This window comes from Sebastes umbrosus, chromosome 19 (genome assembly GCF_015220745.1).
Source record: "Sebastes umbrosus isolate fSebUmb1 chromosome 19, fSebUmb1.pri, whole genome shotgun sequence".
NCBI lineage: Eukaryota > Metazoa > Chordata > Actinopteri > Perciformes > Sebastidae > Sebastes > Sebastes umbrosus.
The window spans coordinates 22606115-22631137 of record NC_051287.1 but is presented as its reverse complement, the minus strand read 5'-3'; the positions used below and the strand labels follow the sequence as shown (position 1 = coordinate 22631137).

Genomic DNA, 25023 nt, shown 5'->3' with positions numbered 1-25023 from the left:
GTCGAATATGATGTGTAGGCCAGGACATCTCTGCAGCACCACAATAATTAATTTAAAATGGTATTATACCTTTAACAAATATTGCGCCTCTTCCGATTTGAAAATTGTAGCAGGCCATATTGCGATTTCAATCAAATTTCCATTAATTGTGCAATCCTGTCTTATTGTCCACCAGGGTGGAAACTTGTCTCCGGCTCACCAGACACAGGAAACAACAACATAAAAACAGTAGAGCTGTCAAAGTTAATGCAATTCGTTTTAACGCCACTAATTTCTTTAACGCATTAAAGCAACTTGCAATTTTTGGGGTTGTAGCGGCTCAGTTTTAAAGCTAGAGTGATACTTGCATCATATGAAACTAGAAAACCTGAGAAATCCATTGGTATGGCCATTTTCAAAGGGGTCCCTTGACCTCTGACCTCCAGATATGTGAATGAAAATGGGTTTTATAGGACGCCACGAGTCTCCCCTTACAGACATGCCCACTTTATGATAATCACATTCAGTTTTGTGCAAGTCATAGTCAAGTCAGCACACTGACACACTGACAGCTGTTGTTGCTTGTTGGGCTTGATTTTACCATGTTACGATGTGAGCATATTGTTTATGCTAAATGCAGTACCTGTGAGGGTTTCTGGACAATATTTGTCAATGTTTTGTGTCGGTAATTGATTTCCAATAATAAATACATACATACATTTGCATAAAGCAGCATATTTGTCCACTCCCATGTTGATAAGAGTATTAAAAACTTGACACAGCTCCCTTTAAGGTACATTTTGAACAGATAAAACATGTGATTAATTAGCAATTAAATATTTTAATCAATTGACAGCACTAAAAAACAGACAAGCAGTTAGTAAAAACAAATACAGAGAGGTCATATTACACATTAAAACAGTCCATGTCTGTGTCTTAGATCTACTCAGACACTTAAGAACATTGATGGCACTTGGGATGAAGGACTTGTTAAACACATTTTTAGTTGCCAGAGGATAAAAAAATTAATTATGTGTATTATTAAATACATACCTATATATTGGTGTCAGCTTTGAAAAGTAATATTGATATCGGTCCAATATAATGTTTAATGCTAATATTTGGCCAGTAGTTAAATATTGTATTGGTATAATATAATATTGGTATTTTTGTGACTGTGTTTCTAAGTTAAAGCCGCTGTCAGATTATTGAGAATTAGTATCATAGGCGTCTTTATTGGTTGGAAAGGAGCAGATGTTAGCTTTAAAAAAAAAAAAATAACATCGGTGCAGCTGCTCCCGTTTCATCACTTACTGAATAAATAATGTCTCTCCCTTTTACAGTAATAATGACGATAACAGGAAGCCAAGTTTGTACTGTTTGACAGGTGTATGAGGATCCGGTGTCAAAAATACCCTTTCATTTTTCTAGTTAAGAGCATTTACCTAGTAAGAACCAAAGGTTATTTTTAAATGTATAACTTAAGTGTTACTTTCACAGCTCCGAAGACAGGAAGAGAACCTTTCCGTTAAACGCTGTCACATATTATATTTAGTTTAGTGTCGCTGTGCAAATTTATAGCTCCCCATTTTGCTTGACAGGTTAAGCCATAATTTTACATACATTGCACGGTTACATGTAAAGTATTAACCCCTATGAAGATTATTGACTCTTTTAGGGCTAGCTGAATCATGATATATGTAACTTCAAATTTAATTTGTATCGTCAGTTTAGCCAGTTAAAATGCTAATCAAATTTTAAGTAACATATACCATGATTCAGCTAGCCCTAAAAGAGTCAATAATCTTATTACTGGTAATATAAATTCCATGTAAATGAAACTGATATAATTGAAATTGAAAGAAAATTTCCAAACAAAAGATCAACTAATATAAATTCTATTGACGTGGTAATGATTAAAGTCATTCATTCTATTATAGGACCTCTGACCTATACATCTTATCAGTCTTTTCAAGGAGGTGTTTTTCCTCACAATATGAAAACAGCAAAGGTAATACCATTATATAAAAATGGAGATGAGCATTACATGGACAATTATAGACCAGTATCTCTTCTTCCTCAAGTTTCAAAAATATTAGAGAAATAATTTGTGAAACAGTTGGATCTCTTCATTGGAAAATATTAATTAATGAGTGAACAACAGTATGGATTTAATGAAAAATAAAATTACTAACATATATAACATAAATGTAAGAATGTGTTGCTCGCTTTTGGTTTTTCAAAAGAATGGTTTATAAAGCTATTTTTTATTTTTATTTTTCATTATTATTATTTTCTGGAGTGTAGCTTAAATTGATTACAATGTAGGATAGCAATATACAAGCATTTTGCTTCTGCCTGTGCCTTTTCAGTCATATTGTATACCAGCTTGTAGCCTATATACTGTCCCAGCTTTGTTAAATACTCAATTCTGATTGCTCAATCACAATGTTCTACGGTCTGTTATTTCTTTATAGCAGACCATTGCTATGTACAATGACCTGCTAGCTGTACATTATCCTGCTTATTACATGGCTACTTACTTAAGAAATCAATAATTTGACACAAAAACGGTCCACCAGAGTGCGACATCAGAACTGCACTCATAGCAAAGATCTGCTATGGAAAAATAACAGACCATAGAACGCTGTGATTGATCAATCAGAATTGAGTATTCAACAAAGCTGTGTAATAAAAAAAAATAACAGAGTGCATGGGACATGTTCAACCAAGCCTAATACACACTAGATTCAAATCTGAATGTCTTTTATGGGAAGATGTTTTTACAGACAGTGTCGCTGTTGAAATGAATGGACTGTAACTTACAGTGTTACACCACTTTGTACCAAAATCACCAGAAATATCTAGAGTTGCTCCATCCTGGGAAGTCCACAACTTAAACACCCTGAAGCTATTTAATCATTTATGTCTTAGTAATCACATGACCTTTTTTTAAGACATAGTAATAATACTAAATACAAAACCTTATTTGGATGTAGAATATCACTGATGATGAGTCAGTGAAGTCACTACTTTAGTCATAGTTGTTACTTTCTCTCTCAGTTTTGTCTCATTGACTAATACCCTCTCCTCACATAGAGCTTCAGGTCATTTCACACGTCTTACTACGGGTTTGTTGCTTTCATTTTTAGTTCCATAATCCTAAAATGAAACATCAGTGTATCCATCTTCTGTCTCTTACTGATGTTAAAGCTAAATGTCAGTTCGCTTTGACATTATTTAAATCCACATTCATTCAACAGGTACCATATACTGTATGTGCTCAGTTTTCTGAGTTTTTGTCAGCACCTGTAGCTGTCCGAGGTCCTGGAGAAACATTTTCATTTACTGATCTGACAATGCATCATCCAGAGCTCACTGTTGCATGACTCATGTTTGTGGTGTTGGTTGTGAAGGCTTCATTTGACATCACTGCCCTCTGGTGGTGCTGAGATGTAGCAGAGGCATTCACATCTGCTCTGCTTCATATTATGACCTTCATTCACAAACTGACTCCTTGCCAGATTTTGGACTTAAAACAAAAACTAGTGGTTTTGTCGACTCTCATATTATGATCTCAAAATCACTGACCGGAGCCACTTTGCCAAATTTAAAAGTTTAAAACTATTCTTTCCAAGGAGGTTTCTAATGGAAAGAGGAAACATCAACTGTCTTACTGAGTTTAACCAGCGGTGGAATGTAACCAAGTACATTTACTAAAGTACTGTACTTAAGAAAACTTTGAGGTACTTTTACTTTACTTGAGTATGTCCATTTAATGTTACTTCATACTTCTATGTCAATACATTTCAGAGGGAAATATTGTACCTTTTACTCCACTACGATTATTTTACAGCTTTAGTTACTTTACAAGTAAAGATGTTTGCACACAAAACCAGTGGTGGAAGAAGTACTCAGGTATTTTACTTAAGTAAAAGTAGTCATACCACAGTGTAGAAATACTGTTACATTTAAAAGTTATGCATTCAAGATATTTGAATACAAGTATTAGCATCAAAATATGCAGGACGAAAAGTACAAAAAGTAAAAGTACTCCTTATGCAGAATAGCCCTTTTCAGAATAATATATATTATATTATAGCCTATTATATTATTTGATTATAATTATTGATATATGTACATCATTTTAGTATTGCATCTGGTAAAGCAGGAGCTTATTTTTTTATTTATATACTGTCGTGAAGCTTGTGAATTTCACAAAGTGATCAATAAAGTCTTACTTCAGTATATAATAATACATTATAATTTATTTGTTGATTATATTTTTGAATTTATAATCTGAATCTGCAATGTAACTAAAGTTATTAAATAAATGTAGTGGAGTAAAAAGTACAATGTTTGCCTCTAGTGGGGTAGAAGTATAAAGTAGCAAAAATGAAAATACTCAAGTAAAGTAACTCAAAATTGTACTTAGGTACAGTACTTGAGTAATGTACTTAGTAACATTTCACCACTGCACAAAACATGTGAAAATGTACAAGTACAGCAGAAACCATTAGTCGATTACTCGATTGACAGATTTTTGACACATTCTTTTAATGTAAAATGCCGAAGATGGCTCCACTTTCCAAAATGTGAAGATTTGCTGCTTTTTCTTTTAATTGTTTCATTTTATTTTCTAATAGATTTGAGGTTTGGACTGTTGGTTGAACAAAAAGCACCGTTTAGTTTAGTTTGAGAAGGGCCAGTGCAAATTATTAAATACACATGGTAAAAAAAAATGCCAGAGATAGCCAAAAGGATATTTTCCATCTGTTGTCCCGGGATAAGGTGTTACAAAAGACTTCCTAAAGTACATTAAAAAACAAAAACATAAAACAGCACATGCAGTTTAAATGTTGGAACAGGACACAGTTGTTAAAAGCACAATTTTACATGTAAAACGACATTGCAGACAAGCAGGACATACAGAGGCATCAAAAAGAGTATAGTGCTGACATGTGCATGTAGCCTATTAGATTAATCACTGGGAAGATGTCACTTTGGGTCTGCATAATTGTGCATTTGCCACCGGAAGTGGTTGCCATTTCTCACCAATTATTTTATTTTTACAAACCAATCAATTGCAAAATTGAGAATATGATCAGGAGATGAATCCATAATGAAATCATCATTAGTTACAGTGATTCCAACGCACTTCAATAACATCCACAATATATTTATGCATCACTTACCTGCTGAGTTGTGTTGATTGCAGGTCTGGGTTTGGGTTGCAGCAGGACAATGACTGAATGAATATGCAGGACTATAATAAATAAATAAATAAACAAACAACAGTTCAATGCATGCATCAAATTATTCAGAAACACTTACTCCTTAATTCAACATCAAAAAACTAAAGCGAAATAAACTCAATCCCTTTTGTGATATAGTTTACGAATAACATTTAATCTCGGTGTCCTCCTGTCTTTCCCATGGATGTAGGTCTGCCCTCACCTGTCTGTCCTCCCTCACCTGTGTGTCTGTTTGTAAATGATTACGGACGCGCCGTGATTGCGTCATTTCAAACGGCGACGCCTTGTAGTTCTTTAACAAAACAAACACAATGGCTGCTACACAACCTAATATAAAGTAGAATAAGCTCCACCTCAACCAACAGTGCAATGCTATTGTAATAGTAATGTTGTGTAGTAATGCAGTAGCCTGGTGTTGCCTGTAGTAACTTGTAGCATGAAGTAGCATGTATCTTGTAGAAGCCATTTAGTCGCATTTGGCTTTGGCACTTGTAGTTTAGTTCATAGTATAGTTGCAGTACAAAATACAGCTTTACTGTACTTACACTTAAAATTATACTTTTATAAACTAAAAAGTGGGCCAATTTAGTCCCAAGAAGTATTGAATTAGTACACTTACAAGTACTAGTACATTGATATTAGCATACTTACTACATAAAGTATACATCAGGGAAATATATTTGAACTTTACTTAAGTATACTTCATAAAATAAACTATTTTTTGTAAAGGTCATATTGTCTGTCTGCTTCTCTAATGAAATGTTACAAATGGTTTCCGAAATGATCTGTTAGCTGCATTTGAATTAGAAATGCAAGTTAACTTCATTAACACCTCAGCACTATGTTTTCAAGCAGGCTTTAACTGCAGGATGTGTCACATTGTAATACATGTTTTCAAATGATGCTATTATTTTATTTTCCTCTGAATTAAGGGCCCAGCATAACAGTATGAGGGCCTTATCCTCTGAGCCCTCACTTCAGTCATATTATCCATCTGCAGCCTGCCATCTCTTACATTATAGCAGAATATAGAGCACTCCTTGGATGTATGTTTGAATGAATGATTCTATTTTAGTATGCTTTAACTACATAGAGGAATCATGCTTAAATGTGGTCGACTATGTTTCTCAGTCGTTTGTAAACTCTACCAGATTGGGCTCTGGCTTTTTCTTTACTTTTTTTAAGAGAAAAGGTAAAAGCTTAAAGTTTTAAAATGCAGTAAGTCTAGAGAAGTTAGCATCCTTTTTGAAACGGACACATTTCGCAGGAACCAAACACAAAACTGAATTCTGTAAAAGTAAAACACTTTTTGTGATTATGCTAAATCCTCCATCATTTAAGATTATTTATCATTTCACACTAAAGTTCCCCTTTGAAAGGTCTACTTTACCTCACCTCTATTATGTAACTTTAAATGTTACACTGAGTTGTGTCATTAACCTTTTTTACTCCTGATTACATCTCTGACCATCAGTGCTAACACATACTGTAACTTGTCCTCTGAATACTAGTTTATTGGAGATAAATCTTGACATTCAATGGATGCATTAATAATCATTACATAATATTAATATGTAGTTACCAGTAATTACATGACATGACACTTATTATCCCTGAAGAGACTGACTTTATTACAACCAAGTGTTTTCTGTGTTCACAGTCAGATATAGTTTGTGCATCATGTGGCTGCACAGACGATACAGATACTAAATAACTTATTTTTTACCAAAAAATGTAAATTAACCCAGCGGGTCTTAAAGAACTCCATGCTACGATGTAACTAGCAAACAGGACACATGTAAAGTATCTCTGATGGTCTTGCTGCAGCAGCTTCATCTTTATCTTGTCTCCTCCTCGTGCTGTTTCCTCTCCTCTTTCTAAAAGACAAATGGCAGAAAACAGAGACACTAGTTAATAAACAGCAACCAACTGAATGTATTTGAAAATTCTGATAATAAAATAAATATATATATTTACCTTTTTAAAGGAGAGGGTTCACAATACACGCTGTCCTGCCTCCTCGCCTCTCGTCTGGCCTGGTCTGGTCTTTTTCTTGATTACTCCTCGTTTCCTCTCCTCTCTCTAAAAGACAAATGGCAGAAAAGGAGAAACACTAGTTAATAGACAGCAACCAATCTGGTCTTTTTCTTGATTCTTCCTCGTCCCCCACAGAGAGTGCTCGCTCCCTGCCCCTCGTCTCATCCTTTTTTTTCTTCTTCATGGTACACGATGCCACTGTCCTATATCCTCCTCACCTCTCATCTCGTCTGGTCTTTTTTCGTTTCCTCTCCTCTCTCTGAAAGACAAATGGCAGAAAAGGAGAAACGCTAGTTAATAAACAGAAACCAAAAAAAATTCTATTTGAAATTTCTGATGCCAAAATAAATGTATTTATCTTTTTAAAGGAAAGGGTTTTCAATGCACGCTGTCCTGCCTCCTCGCCTCTTGTCTCGTCTGGTCCTTTTCGTTTTCCTTCCTCTCTCTAAAAGACAAATGGCAACAAACAACTTCAACAGCCAGAGAAACTATCCATCTGTACAAAAACAGAAAAAATGTATGTGTAAAAATGTATACTCATCCGTTTTTTATGTGACGGTTCACAATGAATGCTGTCTCCTTTCCTTGTCTCCTTCTTCCTCTGAAAGACAAATTGCAGATAAGGTTGATTACAGGTACTGTAGTATTTAGAAGAGCCTACTACACCATAAACACTTTTAAATGGTCTGTAAAGGACTTCTTACCTATTTGTGAACTCTTCCTGTGTCCGCAGCTGGCTGGTCTGGTTAGCTGGGAGAGAAGCACAGGTGGGGTCCCAGAGCTGATGTCTTCAATGGTCTCCGTCTTGCCTGTTTCTTGTCCTCTCCTGCTTCTTCTATCAGCCTGTTCTCTGCCTGTCGTTGGTGGATCAGTAGTGTTGTTGGCTCTGACACTGTCCCTGCAGCTGTTGCAGCAGCTCTTCTCATTCCTAGCTCAAACTGAAGTCTTGTACTTGTGATGCTAGTGATGAGTGTGCTTCATTAAATAATGTTGCATGTATTTCTAGCTCAAGAAAATACATTCAACTGTATTTAAAGAAATCCATTCGAACTGCAATTGATGTTGAAGGCTGCAGGGGGACCGATCCCTGTCCCGACACACAGTGGGCAGTTGGTGGGGTAAACCGTGGACATGCAATTTAGATTTCCCAATTCCTCCTGTATGGAAAAAAAGTTTTCTTTGGAGAGTGCTCCTATCTCAAGAGATCCTCATAGCTCCCTCGTAGTTAACACAATATCAGACACACAGGCCAGCACTAAGAAATAAAGAAAGGTGCAAGACGTACCAAAAACACTGACCTGTGTGTACCACAATCATAAAGAGAAAAATTATATACAAATGTACAATAATAACCCCTCAGTCAACCATATCCTTCATATGGGACATGTCCTCATGGGCCCCGGTGCAAGACGCTACCAGTGGAGCCCTCAGGGGTCAAAATAATCCAGCTCCTTAATCTGCCAGATGTTGTAATCCACAAGGGACAGACCAAGGTGCAGCAGAGCAAACGTCCATTACAGTCTCAAGCGTTTCTTTGGAGGTGACCGGCTGCTGCTGCTCTCCTCCTCTGTCTCCTGTCTTGGAGTCTTTGCAGACCGCGCCGACTTTCCGGTGAACTGACAGAGGACCGACATGAGAAGGTGTCCGTCTGCACTGTAGTCGGTCACCCTCCAGCTGTTGGTCAGCTCTGTGCTCTCAGAGCGGTACACAGTGGAGATGACTCTGGTGAGAGTCTCACCATCAAATTTCATGTCGCGGACAAAGTTCCTGCCGTCGGCCCTCAGGGCTCCGAGCTTCGCCCTCTCTGGAAGAACTGGAGTCAGCATTTTTGGAGGAAGGCCACCAGTAGGCACCATCACACCTGCTGGTGCATCCGTCAAAGGAGACGGTGTGGTGTTCTCCCACTGGGTCAGCCTGGGAAAGGGTGTGACCAAGCGGAGAGAGTCAAAGTGTGCTCTGACTGGAATCAAAGGGAAGTCCTTGGAGCCTGTGACGAAGCTGTGGTACAGGCTGAGGACGGACCGGGACATGGAGCTGATGTTGGTGCTGCTCAGTGGACGGTTCCTCAAATTGGTCACAGTCATTGAAAGGATCCGTCCTGGCTTCAGCAGACCAACTAAATAGAAAGAAGAAAAAAGGAAACCATTAGTCATGACATGATCAGACTAATTAAAGCCTGTGACTTTATGACTTTAAAACAGTTCACTTCACAGCAGGACCTATTGTGAAGAAACGTGACGTGTGCTAATAGCACACGTATAAAACACAACATGACATTAAACAGCTTGTTTGTTAATTATCATGTTGTAGACCCTAAACAGGTTCTGCTGTTAGATTTTAAAGTTATTAAAGTGTGTGAGAGTTTGGAAACAAATGTTTTGATATGAATTTACCTCAATTCAATAAGACTTTTCTATGTTTGTGGATTCTCCGTTTAGCATGGAGGCAACAAAATGTACTTTCATAAACTAAAAAGTGGGCTACCAGTATATAACAATTAAACAGTATATCCCTTTTCACTTGTAGTTTAGTTCATAGTATAGTTGCAGTACAAAATACAACTTTACTGTTCTTACACTTAAAATTATACTTTTATAAACTAAAAAGTGGGCCAATTTAGTCCCAAGAAGTATTGAATTAGTACACTTACAAGTACTAGTACACTGATATTAGCATTCTTACTACATAGTATACACAAGTATACATCGGGGAAATATATTTGAACTTTACTAAAGTATACTTCATAAAATAAACTTGAAGTATACTATTTTTCGTAAGGGTCAGATTGGCTGTCTGCTTCTCTAACAACGAAATGTTACACATGGTTTCCGAAATTAGCTGTGAGCTGCATTTGAATTAGAAATGTAAGCAGCTTGTGCTGAAACTTCATTAACACCTCAGCTCCATGTTTTCAAGCAGGCTGTAACTGCAGGATGTGTCACATTGTAATAGATGTTTTCAAATGACGCTATTATTTTATTGTCCCCTGAATTATGGGCCCAGCATGATATGATAGATAGAAAATAATAGATAGATAGTAACTTTATTGATCCCGAGGGAAATTCAAGTTTCCAGCATCACAGTTCCATAGTGCAAAACATGTTAGTAAAAAGGCAGTAAAAAAGTTAGTAGTGCAAAGTACAAAAAAATATACCAGAAATAAAAATACAAGAAGATGAAGAAAACTGTTAAAACTGAATATAGTGCAGGGAAACAGCTGTGATACAGGACTATTAAAAAAGTGAATATAGTGCAGAAAATACTGTTAAAAATGAGTATAGTGCAGACGAGACTGTTAAAAATGAATATAGTGCAGAAGAGACTGTTAAGACTGAATATAGTGCAGGGTAACTCCAGTAGCTTAGTCTATGAAAGTGCACTGTGTGCATTATTATTGAGGGGCTTTAGTGACCAACAAGGTCGCAGTTATTGCTATTAGTCAATGCATTCACATGATGCATCACTTCTGTCTCTAAACGGTCCAGTTAGTGACGGCTGACACTCTGACGTCACCCTAAACGCTCGTTTCTATAGCTGACGTGGTTTCCATGGCGCGTGCAATATGCACAACATACACAACTTTTAGCATTTTTCAAAATAAGTTGCAGTCTCCATCTTTGTCCTAAACTTTCAATATTAACTCGACGACCTGCTACACAAACTCAACATGCATGTTTCTTAATCACTATATCAGTATTTAGAGCTACATTTACCACCTGTCTAATATGAATATTATGTATTCATATTATTTCTTTATATTAATCTTGTCTCTAGGTGGAGGCTTCAAATAAGCCCAGTGTTTTTTTTTGCCTCATCCTGCACTGTATATCATTCATTTATTTATTTTTTTGTTAAGTTGCATAGTCTTAAAGTGTGCAAAACAAATAAACTGCCACCTGCACATTTATAAAACATAATCATATGTAATCATTTTACATCTAAATTACATAATTGCATCGAAATAACAGCTGTGTAAGATAGGTGTAATATAGATTGATGCCCTGAGGAAATATGTATACCCAAACAACATGAAACTAAAATATTATCTTATATATATATTATATAGTTATTACAAATATAAAGAGGAATAAAGTTTGAATGTGGTCTGCTGTGTTTTACCATAGCGTTCATCCAGCACACGGAGGATGCCTAACTTCAGCAGGTGTTTCTCTCTGCGTAAAGCAGCAGGTGCCATCTCTCTATCTCTCTATCTCAGGACAGGTGAACAGTTGAACAGGTGAACAGCTTGTTCCTGACGGTTTCCACAGTTCAAGGTCAGCAGCTCCTCAGGTCAACAAGATCAGGTGCAGAAAGACAGTAGAACTGTGGCCTCTGCTTTTATATGTGCGGCTCAACGCGTCACTCCTCATCAATCACCATGACTACCACCGACTGTATTGGTGACCCGGTAATATGTTAAACACACTAATTGTCCCGATTTTCACTACAATTAAAATAATAACAATATTAAATGACCAAAATAGCCAATTCTTAACTATTAATTTTTAAATTGAACAATAGACAGGAGGTATTTTTGGAAATATGGAAATATGGGCCTCTATATGATTAGGAGAGGCTGATGACGTCATAGATGTTATTGTCATGAGGTGTGAGTCGACTGTAGGTCATCACTTTAAGAAGAGCTATATACTTATCAATATTTGCCTTGCTTGTTTCCATCATTTTTTATAATACCAATGCTTACCCTGTGTGTGTATGTAGCCTATATACAGTATACTGTATATAGGCTACATACAGTATACGTATGTTGTTGTTTTTTTCCTGTGGTCTTATTAGTTTTATTGTCATTACTGTTTTTTTTGTTTTGTTTCTCATGTCTTTGTTCTGTGTGATGTAACTTATTTTGGAAAAAACAATAAAAAGTGAATTAAAAAAAATTATAATATTATATTACATAGACATTTATCATGTTTCACTCATTAATTAATTTGTGCGCATTACAATTGTAAAATAGACAGGAGATATTTTTGGAAATATGGGCCCCCTATATGAATACAGTACTGAATGACTAACTAAGGAGAGGCTGATAACGTCATATGTAAGATTTTATTGCCATGAGGTGTGAGGGTCGCCTGCATTGTCACCTTTAGATCATAACGTTTAAAAATGTGAGCTATATACTTATCAATACTTGCCCTGGTTGTTTCCATCATTTTTATAATACCAATGCTTACCTTGTATGTATATAGCCTATATATACAGGCTACATATACATCTACATATTTATTTTATGGTATTGTTTTGTTTTTTCCTGTGGTCTTATTAGTTTTATTGTCATTACTGTTTTCTTTTTTGTTTCTGATGTCTTTGTTCTGTGTGATGTAACTTCTTTTAGATAAACAATAAAAAGTTAATTACAAAAAAATAACGATATGATATTATATTATTACATTTTGTGCAGTTTTGAACCACAGAACTCCCCATGCTTATTATGAGCACATCAAATGTGTCATTTTGATTAATTACTCTACACAGTTCTGCATCAACAGGCATTTCGCTCCACTTATAACTCCCTCAGGACCGTCCGTTCCTGCCTCCATCCTGACCAAAATGTCCTCTGAGCTCCACAGTTTTAATAATAATAGCCTGGTATGAGGCTGTGGTGAGCAACATGAGGTGATAGAGTAATGTACTAAATAGCATGTTAATATGGTACCTTTAAGTACATTTTCCTGATTATACTAACATACATTAACTTAAGTAACATTTTCAATGCAGGACTTTAACTGTATTTACTGTATTCTCAGATTCTCCACTATACTGAGTTTGACACAAAACTCTGAGCAAGAATGATTAGTGTTTTTGAGTTACACTCATTCTGTTGACATATCTCATCTTCCTGCTGAGTCCCTACAGGATAACTGGTTTATTGTAATGTAATACTTACTGTACTTTACTGTACTACGTTGTCAAATACACACACATCTATAAACCCTGCTGTAACTTAAAAGGACAAACTCAGGGTTTTGCAGCTCTTAAAATATATTAATGCAACAGAAATCAAGAAATCATACCTTGTGTATCTATGGAAATGTCTATTGCAAAGTCAGAAGATATAACAGTCAAACTGTAATAATTGGTTTATGGCACATATAATATCAAAATGATCTCAAGTATTTCTGTAGTGAGTTTCCTTGTCACACAACATTTAAAACAGTCCTGGATCAACCAGTATAATTAATACTTTCTATTAAGAGCCTTGAGAGATCAAACTGATGCTGAAAACAATCATATTCAAAACATAAAAAACAATCATCAGTCAAACAAAATACAGTTACAGCACTACTGTATAATATGATCAACAGATAAAGTAAAATTATCTGATTATCTTTTAATCAAAATAATCATTAAAAACAGTAATAAAAGAAAATAAAAGAATCAGCAGCTACTAAAAGAATAGATAATAAAATAAATAGAAATAACTGCACCATCAGATGTAGGATCTTTAGCTGCTGATCATATCTACATAAGAGACAGACATTTCTTCACATGTTTAAGGTCATTTAGTTTAGTGTGCGGTGTGTCAGTGCAGTATGGTGATACTGCGGTCAGTCACGGCAAACGCCGGCAGCAGCGGGGCACTGAAGTGATGCGTGACAGAGTACAGCACGGCGCTGGAGTCCGGCTCGTAAAACATCAGCGTGTGACTCGGCCAGTCCAGCAGCAGGCCGATCCTCTGGGGTCTCCTCCCAACCTGCAGGGGCTCCTTCTTCCCTGCGTGGCAGAAGGAGTAATCGCCGTCGTAGTGAGACAGCACCCAAGACTGACTGTTGTGGCCCAGCCGGGCCTCGTCTCCGGAGCCTTTGCGCTCCAGAGAGGTGTAGCAGACCCCGACCTTAAAGGCACCACTCTGGCCCACATCCACCACCCAGCTGTGGGTGCCAGAGGACATGGAGAGTGAACCCAGCGCGTTGGGCCAACAGTCGAAGCGTGCGGGGTCGTACGGCGGGGATAAGCGAGCTTTTTTGTGAACGAAGGTCAAAGTGTAGAAGTCGTCAGACAGGGACAGGAGAGGGCTCACTGTGCGCTCATCAAACTTTAAATTAGATGATCCATAAGCTGCACGGGAAGAAAGAAAAAGATGGATTGAATTTCACAAACTGATGAAATACCATAAGCAGACATGTTAAGATTTTTTTACTTTAATGAAATCCTTTGTTTACTGTAATGTCACAGGCTAAACAGCTTGCTGGTCACTATTTCTGCATACTGGGGTCCCTAAACAGTCTATGAATTACATAAATTGGGTATCGCTGTAAAGCTGAGAGTCTTGTGGATCCAATGAGCCCAACTGTATTCATGTGTGATGATGTTAGTCCTCATAGTAGCCATTTCATTTTATTGAGATCATTTTTTGAAACATGACCTCACTGTATAAAATGACCTGTGGTGACCTCAAGGATAATCACAGCCTCATGAAACTTCACAGCCACAAACTAAAGACCTAGGGCATTCAGAGGATGGATGAATGTCCTAGGTATACTGACAATAAGGTGGTTTCTGAGCAGTTTCCAGCACAGAAGTGCTCGCCATCCAATCGCCGAAAAATGCAATTCTTTCAGAAATCTCAAAATGTTAAAAGTTTTGATACCAAATCACAGCATGGCTTTTTCTATGGTGTTCCTCAAGGTCTTGGAGTTTTAAAGTGTTATTTTGGAGGAATCTATCATAATCTTTATCAATTATCGAGTGGTAAAAATTGGTTAAATTTAGCACTAAATCTGTGTAACATATGGTATCAACCCAAAAATTGCTTATGAGACATAATAGAGCATGGGAATGGCCATCATATACAGTACTTCTCTCATAATGTTCTAAGCCCTTATACACTCTCACAATTTAATTTAATTTAATTAATTAATTAATTCAGGTTAATTTCTGATTTTTGACTAGAACAATTTGACACACAGTGCTGAGCTGCATCTCAATTAACCTTCAGGTTCCCAGCTTTCAGATGATGTACACCACTTCTATTTGACATCTTCTGTTGACCTGCTATCTCCCCCTAAAGACCTCCTGTAACCCCCTAAAAAAAGACAATCTGATAATACTTATGTACATTAACTTTTTGAATGCAGGACATTTGCTTGTACTTGAGTGTTTTTATATTGTAACACTGATACTTTCACTTCAGTAAAAGATATTCTAACACTGGATATATGTCACAGACTGACAGTTTCATTCTTCTCATTGAAATGTTTGTTTATACAGTTTCTCAGTGTGTTTCTGTTTGGAGCATAGCAACCATTCTTTTCTGGATTTTCAAGGTTTGCGAGTATGCTAATTACCACCATCGGTGTGTGTAATAACCTCGTACGATCCTGCTGGATCTGTCATATTGTGCATGAAGATTGAATACAAATCTACTAACCGTTTGGCCCCAGCAGAACTGCAGTGGCCCACAGACCTCTCAGCAGCTTGCTGTCACTGCAGGCTGGGCTCAGGTTGAGCTGGTTTGTGTCACAGGGCTCCCCGACTCCCTCCGCCTCCTCCACCCTAACACACAAACAGCAAGAGGAGAAGAGTTGTTACCTCTCCGGTATCCTGAGCAAGAAAATAATATTCACAAGCAGTGTAATAAAGTATAAAAGATTACCTGTCAGCTATCTCCTGGACACTAGTCTGAAAGACAGGAAGAAAGTGATGACTCTTCTGGACATTCATGTAGTTAAGTAATTTATGACCATTATCATGTTACTGTTATTTGAGCACAAGTTCCTCTATTCTTCAACAATCTTCCCCAGTAATCCCTCAACTTCCTGACAAAAATGTCCCAGTCTCTCACCACCAGCTGTGCGTCTGGAGTGTGCGTCAGCGTGTGCACCAGGCCAGAGCGTGTTTGCGACAGACTCGCCATGGCCTGGCTCCAGTGAGCTCTCTGGGTGAGGAGACACTGCTCCACCCGCTCCTCCTCTCTCTGCACCTCCTCCAGGAGACGCTGCTCCTCCTCCTCCAGGGCTTCACGCGCTGCGCTGACCTGAGCCAGGATCTGCTCCCTCGCCCTGTTCGCCGCTACCTACGCCGAGAGACAGGGGAGAAGAATATTAAGACAACTTGTGGCGCAGGAGGAGGAATTACATGGTTTTCAATCCAATTGCATAATCAATATTCTATCAATATGACTGCAGTTAACAGGTTAAAGAGATAGTTTGGGTGTTTTGAAGTGGGGTTGTATGACGTTCTTATCCATAGTCATTGTATTACCTACAGTAGAGGACGGTTCAATTCAATAACAGTTTAAGTGTACGCTATATTTAGAATATTTACACCGCCTTACCTTCCTGTCAGACAGCCCTTTCCGATGAGGAACTGAAGCTGATGTATCCATCTATGCCAAATCTGCCAGAATCCATTGAAAAAAACAGTAATTTTACCTTACAGAACACGGGAGTTGCTGGTCTACCGCTGCCTCGATCGGTTAGTTTGTTTGTGCTATTGTGTGACTTTGGTAAATCCGAACTAACCAAAGTCACACATTAACATAAACTAACTAACCGATCGAGGCAGCGGTAGACCAGCAAATCCTGTATTCTGCGAGGTAAAATTACTGTTTTTTTTCAGTGGAGTCTGGTTGCTTTGGCGAGAGTGTAGATAACGACAAATGGCATATCGGAAACATAGACTGTATAGCTGACATAGCTGCTGGCAAGGTAAAGCGATGAAAATATTGTAAATATAGCGTACACTTACACTGATATCTATTATTGATTTTTTTAGGAGGGCCTTTCTTTTAGGTGGGTAAAATATCTTTTGCTGCCGGCTCCGTCCACAGCAGTACATTGCTTTGCTTCTGTGCGGTAACTCAGCCGATCGTCATCTACTGTAGGTAATACACTGACTGTGAATAAGTACCTCATACAACCCCACTTCTAAACACCCAAACTATCCCTCTTATTGTAACTTTTACGTTTCTAAAACCCATACACTTACGTAATGTTTCCAACTATATAAAAACCTTTAAGTTTATGATCAGATATACTTTGAATCGTGCACTAAATCTTATTTTCAACGAACAAACCGTTTAATCTACAAAATGTCAGAAAATCTGCAAAACATTCTCATTACACGTTCCCAGAGCCCAAACCGACATCTTCAAATTAGGATTAGATGACAATGCAAATGTCATGAAACAATACAAACATGTGAACCGCCCTGCCGTTAATACAGCGATTGGTATCTCATTAATATCTCTGGGTGTGGGCAATGTTGCAAATCATTGAGCAGGTCTATTTAATGTTAACTTTAATGTGTATCAGTGTATTTAATTTTCTGGATTATCCTTAAACAGTCAATTGATTTTCCAGAAAATGTACTTAATCACAATTTACAGTATCAATATTGTGATAAAATTGCACATACTGTGATAAAGATTGTATCCATATTGCCTATTCCTTCTTAACATTGTTTGTTTTGTCCAACCAGCAATCCACAACCAATGGATATTCACTTTAGCATGACACAGAAACAATAAAAAGTAGGAAATCCTCATATTTGAGACACCGAAACTGATATTTGACATTTTCTTTTCTGACAATGCATAAAATTACAATGTGACAATTATCATCTGAACCTGCAGCTCCCCTCTACTTTACAAAGCTTTATAGTGAGTTTCAGCTCATTGCTTAGCTGTCCACAACTTTACTGTTTTGATTCACTCTCACTGGCCAGATACATAACTCCAAATGAATGCAAACTTTGATTCATAACTGCTGGATGTGTAAATAAGCAGCTGTTTGATAACAAGTTCACCATATCAGATTAAAAGGAGATGATTATGTCAGTGTTGCGTTCACAACTTCTTTCTGCCTCCAAGGGGCCAAAAAATCAGTTCTTGAGGGTATGAGTAACATTTTATAGTCAGGAAGGCCAACGCGTTCTCATCCCAACTCGTCACATACTGTCGCTTTGTTAGACCCCTCGGTGTCACCTTTTGGTCGCAGTAAACACGTGCTTAATGTTGTGAATTAAACAAAAGCACTTGCTTAGGTTTTGGCAACAAAACTCCTAGCTAGGTTTAGGAAAAAACAACATGGTTGGGCTTAAAACTACTATGTTTTTAAAGTGCAAATTTGACACAACGCTGTGAACACGGGACACAAACAAACAGCTGATTGTAAAGCTAAAGTGAAACGTGATGCATGGGACACGAATAGCTGTCTCCTGGATGAAAGCCTTGTCTTTGTTGGCCCCATCCACTTCCGATCCCACCCACTCGGCGTGTGTCTTTCGATCTTTAAACTACGTCACTACAGCACTTTCCCTGTGTGTTAACTGTTGCCGCGGATGAGTTTACATTGTAGTTTTAAAAAAAAACGGTGCGTCTCCTACCACCACTCAAGGTCGCCTTGTGCGGCGGTATTGAACGCCAACAACTGTGACAAAGCGTCGGTATTTAGCTCCCTGGGAATGAGAACGGGCTGGGAGGGCGTATTTCCTAAAGCCTCACATTTTGAGTAAAGTATCCCATAAATCAAACATTGACATCATGTGGGTCAAATACTGTCACAAGTTTCTGTTGCTCATAAGCAGCCAAACACTTGACGGAGGGCGCCCATAAAAGCACGGAGGTTGTTATTGATATTTCACAACGTTTGACTTCCCACGTCTAACCATAAACACACACAGCAACAGCTACAGAGATACACTGACCAGCATTGTTTCCACAGTGCTGAGTACGTTTGTTTGATGTTGTTACAGAAACAAGAATGGGTTTGGTGATTTGATTCTTGCTCAGATAAGTTATCTACATATTCTTCTTACCTGTCTTTGTTGTCTACTTGAAGTTTGATTTACTCATGGTAACTTGTAACGCATGATCGTACCTCTGACCACTTTAGACACCCATTGTGTTCGGGGAGGTTAATAAATAGGCTATAGGTGCACTAACAGAGGCAACCTTTGCTTTGTTGCACAGTGGTGATAAATTGACTGAATCAGCAAGTTATACATTACTAGTGAACTTATTGTGTTTCTTTCTCTTTCTCTTGCATTTACAACTGCAAAGTACCTTGTTATTTTACTTGTTTGGAATAATAAGATCTGAAATCCCTTTACTATCAATATAATTGTTAGAGGAGAAGTGAATTGGTGAGAAGACACAATTACAACCTTCTGATATTCAAAAGAATTTAGATTTAAGGAGCATGCCCAACATGCTGATGTTTCATGCTGTATTCCTAAATGCTTTCATTAATATGAAAGTAAAATCACGTGAATTTTCAACAAATAGCCTTTACTCTACAGGGATGATTTTTAGGGATGCACCGATCCAACTTTTTCAGTCCCGATACCGATACCGATACCTGTGCTTTGGGTATCGTCCGATACCAGTGTCTAATTAATAAGCTGCTGTATGCCTCACAGTGTGGAAGTGACTGGGATCATTATTTTATGTTGTTTTACATCAGGCTTGACTTAAACATCGCTTTCCTAACTTTGTAAAACAAAATGTAACAAATAAATACAGATATAAATTTCTTGAATTGTAATTTATCATTAAAATAATAAATGGTAAACCAGCAACTTGGTTAAAAATCTTCAAAATTAACAGGAATTACAATTCAAGTGTAAACCTTTTTAATGCAGCAACAAATTTGTCAAAATTATTTAATTAATTAAATTTCAAGTATATAATGTATATAGTATATATAGAATTGAATTGAATAGATCGGCCCCATTGCCACCGATACTAGATCCAGCTATTTGAGTCAGTATCGACAAAATATCAGATATCGGTATCGGTATTGGTGCATCACTAATGATTTCATTCACAATTTCTTCTCCTTGTTGATGTGACAACAACAGTTTCATATGTAATGATGTAATGAGACAATTAGTCCAATTTAATGGACTAATTTAACAATTAATTGGATAATTGAAGAAAATAGCTGACAGATTAAAGGTAAGGTTGGTAAAGATTTTAGAATCATTTTTGTTATATTAGTTGAAATTCTCATTACATCCTGACAGCAATCAATAAATCAAATGCTCTGACGAAAAAGGTATCTGTGGCTGTGGCAGGACTGTAAAAAACCCGTCCGATCATTTCATTCAGCCTGAATGACAGCTGTGAGTACTAACAATAGCCATGTTCGCCATTCACATTCATTATGATGTGTTAATGTTCGTAATGATAATGTGGGGAGTGGCTTTGGAGGGAGGCCTTAAGGAACGGGCTGTCAGAGTTGTAGACTTGGCAACGCTCTCGCTAGATTTAGGGATTTTGGAGCTATTGCTGCCAGCTGGCAACACTGGGCTCGGTTTTTCGGTTTGATCATTTTTTTTAAATCTAGTGTACTCTTGTTAGTTTCTCAAAGTCACCCACCCTGCCTTTAATTGACAATCCTTAGTCGCACCCCTAATGCAAAGAGACTTATTATAGGGGTCAGTATCCACATACACAAACCCAACACACGTCCATAAAGCACATGTAGTGTGTAGTGTATTTTTCATAGCATTCCTAACCAACATCAAAACACTGTACTTGTGCAACAGTGTAGGCTCCACTGAGCAATGTGTGCCAGTATTGAGGCTGGCACTGATCATTAGCGTGTGGTTGAGTGGGTGTGGATCAGTTGTATTTCTCACCTGAAGCTTTTGCTCTTTGTCTGTCAGCGTCTGGTCGATAAACCTCTCAATCCTCAGTGCCTGCAGCTGCATTTTCTCACACACATCCACCAGCTGGTTCTGGTGGAAACACACACACACACACACTCATCAGCTTGAGACACAACAAGAAAATCCTGTCTTTTCAAATACCATGTAGAGGAATCATGCAAGAAACCACACGTGCAAATTGTGTCACACCCAAGAAAGAGTTATGAAATATGCATATTACATTGTCAAATACTGTATGTGAACACAATTATTTCACACAGCTACAATCCTCAACAAAGTGAGTGATTGAAATAATAGGAAATATACACATTTTCTCTCATAAAAGAAACTTAAAGAAGGAGACTAGCTTTAAAAATAGATGAGATAAAATGAGTAAAACATGTCCAACAGTTAAGAATAGGGCAAATAAAGAAAGGCATTCGCACAAAGTGAAAGTAACCTTCCTGTGCTTTTTACTTTATGTTAATACTGGACTTTAATGTGAGTTTTGCATCAGTGTATTTAACCTTTTCCACTCCACTCCTCCTTAACCTAGACCTGTTTTAGTGTATTTTAGGTGGGTACAGGGGGTATTTAAGGGGAGATAGCAGGTCAACAGAAGATGTCACATAGAAGTGGTGTACATCATCGAGAATTACTGTATATGATGGCCATTCCCATGCTCTATTATGTCTCATAGGCAATTTTTGGGTTGATACCATTTGTTACACAGATTTGGTGCTAAATTTAACCAATTTTTACCACTCGAGAATTGATAAAAAATCATAATTTCCTCCAAAATACCACTTTAAGACACCAAGACCTTGAGGAACACCATAGAAAAAGCCATGATGTGATTTGGTATCAAAGACTTTTGACCACAGGTAATAAGTATATTAGATATGGCCCTTTTCTGTCATTTTATACGTAATTGATGATTGAGATGCAGCTCAACACTGTGTGTCAAGTTGTTCTAGTCAAAACTCAGAAATTAACCTGAATTACCTAATTCAAATAAATGTGAAAGTGTATAAGGAAATAGTATATAAAGAAAGGTATTCACACAAAATTAAAGTAACCTTCCTGTGCTTTTTACTTTATGTTAATACTGGAGTTTAATGTGAGTTTTACATCAGTGTATTTAACCTTTTCCACTCCACGCCTCCGTAACTTACACCTGTTTTTGTCTTTTTTTAGGGGGGTACAGGGGGTCTTTAGGGGGAGATAGCAGGTCAACAGTAGATGTCACACAGTAGTGGTGTACATCATCTGAAAGCTGGGGAACCTGAAGATTAATTAGGTTGCAATGCTCCAAACAGAAACATGCTGAGAAACTGTATAAGCGAATGTTTCAATGAGAAGAGTGAAACTGTCCTTCTGTGACATATATCCAGTATCAGTATTACAATATAAAAACACTCAAGTACAAGCAAATGCCCTGCATTCAAAAAGTAAATGTACAGAAGTATTATCAGATTGTCCTTTTTAGGGGGGTACAGGAGGTCTTTAGGGGGAGATAGCAGGTCAACAGTAGATGCCACATAGAAGTGGTGTACATCATCTGAAAGCTGGGAACCTGAAGATTAATTTTAGATGCAGCTCAGCACTGTGTGTCAAGTTGTTCTAGTTAAAAATCTGAAAATTAACCTGAAAGTGTATAAGGAAAGAGTATATAAAGAAAGGCATTTCACACAAAATGAAAGTAACCTTCCTGTGCTATTTCTAACCCCTCAGTAAAGAAAACATATTTACCTTGACTACATTTCCAAAGCTGATATATCATCAATATTACACCACAGATCAGTCAATACAATAAAACAGCTGTTGCATATGGACATAGTAAAAGTAGTATAAGCCTATATACTCACCCTGACTGCGGTTACTCTGGTGGCCAGAGGGGTCACAGTGTGTCCGTGGCAGGGGCCCACGATGGCGCAGTGAGAGCAGATGAGTCTCTGCTCGGTGCCACAGAACCAGTCCAGCTCGGCTTCATGCTCCACACAGAGCTCACCTTCAACGGAGAAGATCCCGGACTCGGAGTCGGTGGTGGTCGCAGCAGCCGGTGAGGTCGAGGTGTCCTCCGGTACCGGCTGCTGCTGCTGCTGCTGCTGCTGCTGCTTCACACCGCCGCTCAACGCCGAGAAAATAGGCTGCTCAAAATCCATCTCCTTAGTTTTCAAACCATTCAAAGTCTTCTCCGGTGAAGACGGGCATGTTAAATCACACGTCATGAGCTCCTCCGTCATGGCACAGTAATGCAGCAGGTGCACCGGCAGAGCTGGATTCGCAACCTACCTGTTCACTACAGCACTACACTGTAATACAGGTGGAACAGGTGAGCAGGTGAGCAGTGAGCACAACACGGAAGTAACACGGACAGTAGAGGTCAGAATAGCAGAGAGAGGGAAAAAAAATAGCTTTCTGCTCTGCTGGGTTTCACTTGTTTGATTTGGGCGTGAGCTGATAACCGTCTTGTGAGTTTTAAATCATTAGTTTGCCTTCATTTCCTGTTTCTCTCCCCTCTTTAGTCTTTTTGGCCACTTCAAACTTTCCAGCTGTGACCCACAGTGAAGCCTAACCACAGGGGGAAAGAAGCCCACTGTAGTTTCACTAGTTTGAGTAGGTTGTAGCCTATTTGACACTACATAGGTGGGATGGCTAAGTCTATCACCTCCTTTAAGACTCTTCTTAAAACACACTCTCATTGTGCCTTCCTGTGATCCTTCTATTTGACTTCACCACTTGTGTTTTGTAGCTTTACCATTTCATTTAATTCATTAACTAAAGCAAATGAGTGCTGGGATGTTTTTGATTCTTTGCCGTATATATGTTGGAAACACTGGCTATCATCACAACTTTACCAATTAAAAGTACACAATGTAAACTCTGTAACTGTATTGCAACTATATTTCAGTGGGAAGTGCAGGTACTTTTGCTCTACTACTATTAGCCCATCTTTGCAGGTAAAGATTTGCATGGAAAACATGATGAGTACACAAATTTGGATGATTTGCTATAGTTTAAACTACCAAACAAGGTTGTTTCCACTTTTATATTATGATGAGTACATACATTTGGATGATTTGCTATAGTTTAAACTACCAAACAAGGTTGTTTCCACTTTTATATTATGATGAGTACATACATTTGGATAACTTGTTACAGTTTAAACCACTAAACAAGCTTGTTTCCACTTTTATATTATGATGAGTACATACATTTGGATGATTTGCTATAGTTTAAACTACCAAACAAGGTTGTTTCCACTTTTATATTATGATGAGTGCATACATTTGGATGATTTGCTGCAGTTTAAACTACTAAACAAGCTTGTTTCCACTTTTATATTATGATGAGTACATACATTTGGATGATTTGCTGCAGTTTAAACTACTAAACAAGTTTGTTTCCACTTTTATATTATGATGAGTACATACATTTGGATAACTTGTTACAGTTTAAACTACTAAACAAGCTTGTTTCAACTTTTATATTATGATGAGTACATACATTTGGATGATTTGCTATAGTTTAAACTACCAAACAAGTTTGTTTCCACTTTTATATTATGATGAGTACATACATTTGGATGATTTGCTGCAGTTTAAACTACTAAACAAGCTTGTTTCAACTTTTAAATTAAAGAGCAGCTCATCTCAATATGAAAATTAAAATCACAGGATTTCAACCTGCATTCCTGTAAATGACGTAGAAAACTTTTATTGAAGGACAAGACAACATTTTAGTAGGCTATATAATGTTTTATGATATTGTTTCAAGTTTGTTTCAAGTTCTTTATTGTCATATGCACTACAATTACAGAGAAGAAGTCGTTGGCAATGAAAATCTTAGATCTCAGGCTCCCTCCAACATTTAAATATGAATAAAAAGAAAACAGTCAAGTAAAAATAGGTTGTTTTCTTGTAAGTTTTCTTGCATCAATGATGTTTTGCAAATAAAGTGATAAAACATGCCTACATGTAAAAAAAAAAATGAATTCAGAACAAATGCAGATTTTTTTCATCTATAACTCAGTTACAAATGTAATTTATATGGTCAAAAAAAGTCTGACTTTTGCTGTGAAAAAGGTCTGGCTTTTTACTTGTGTATGACTTTGTTTTTGACCATTTTTGAT

The 25023-nt window shown here is 37.4% G+C and overlaps 2 protein-coding genes and 1 long non-coding RNA gene across 3 annotated transcripts; all 3 read right to left on the bottom strand.

The window, feature by feature from the left end:
• Positions 1-6838: 6838 nt before the first annotated feature.
• On the bottom strand, positions 6839-7546 carry LOC119477816. Its single transcript, XR_005204320.1, has 3 exons — positions 7490-7546; positions 7212-7316; positions 6839-7111 (listed from the first exon to the last, which is right to left on the bottom strand). It is a non-coding gene; the product is annotated as an uncharacterized LOC119477816 (long non-coding RNA).
• A 94-nt stretch (positions 7547-7640) lies between these two features.
• On the bottom strand, positions 7641-11645 carry LOC119477815. Its single transcript, XM_037751955.1, has 3 exons — positions 11391-11645; positions 7976-9387; positions 7641-7872 (listed from the first exon to the last, which is right to left on the bottom strand). Exons 1-2 carry the CDS (start codon positions 11464-11466, stop codon positions 8786-8788), a joined length of 678 nt encoding a protein of 225 aa, XP_037607883.1. The 5' UTR covers positions 11467-11645; the 3' UTR covers positions 7641-7872; positions 7976-8785.
• A 1715-nt stretch (positions 11646-13360) lies between these two features.
• bspry (B-box and SPRY domain containing) lies at positions 13361-23707 on the bottom strand. Its single transcript, XM_037751961.1, has 6 exons — positions 22757-23707; positions 20880-20978; positions 16078-16308; positions 15889-15914; positions 15664-15788; positions 13361-14351 (listed from the first exon to the last, which is right to left on the bottom strand). The coding sequence occupies exons 1-6, from the start codon at positions 23132-23134 to the stop codon at positions 13816-13818; spliced, it is 1395 nt and encodes a 464-aa protein (XP_037607889.1). The 5' UTR covers positions 23135-23707; the 3' UTR covers positions 13361-13815.
• Between the last annotated feature and the right edge of the window lie 1316 nt (positions 23708-25023).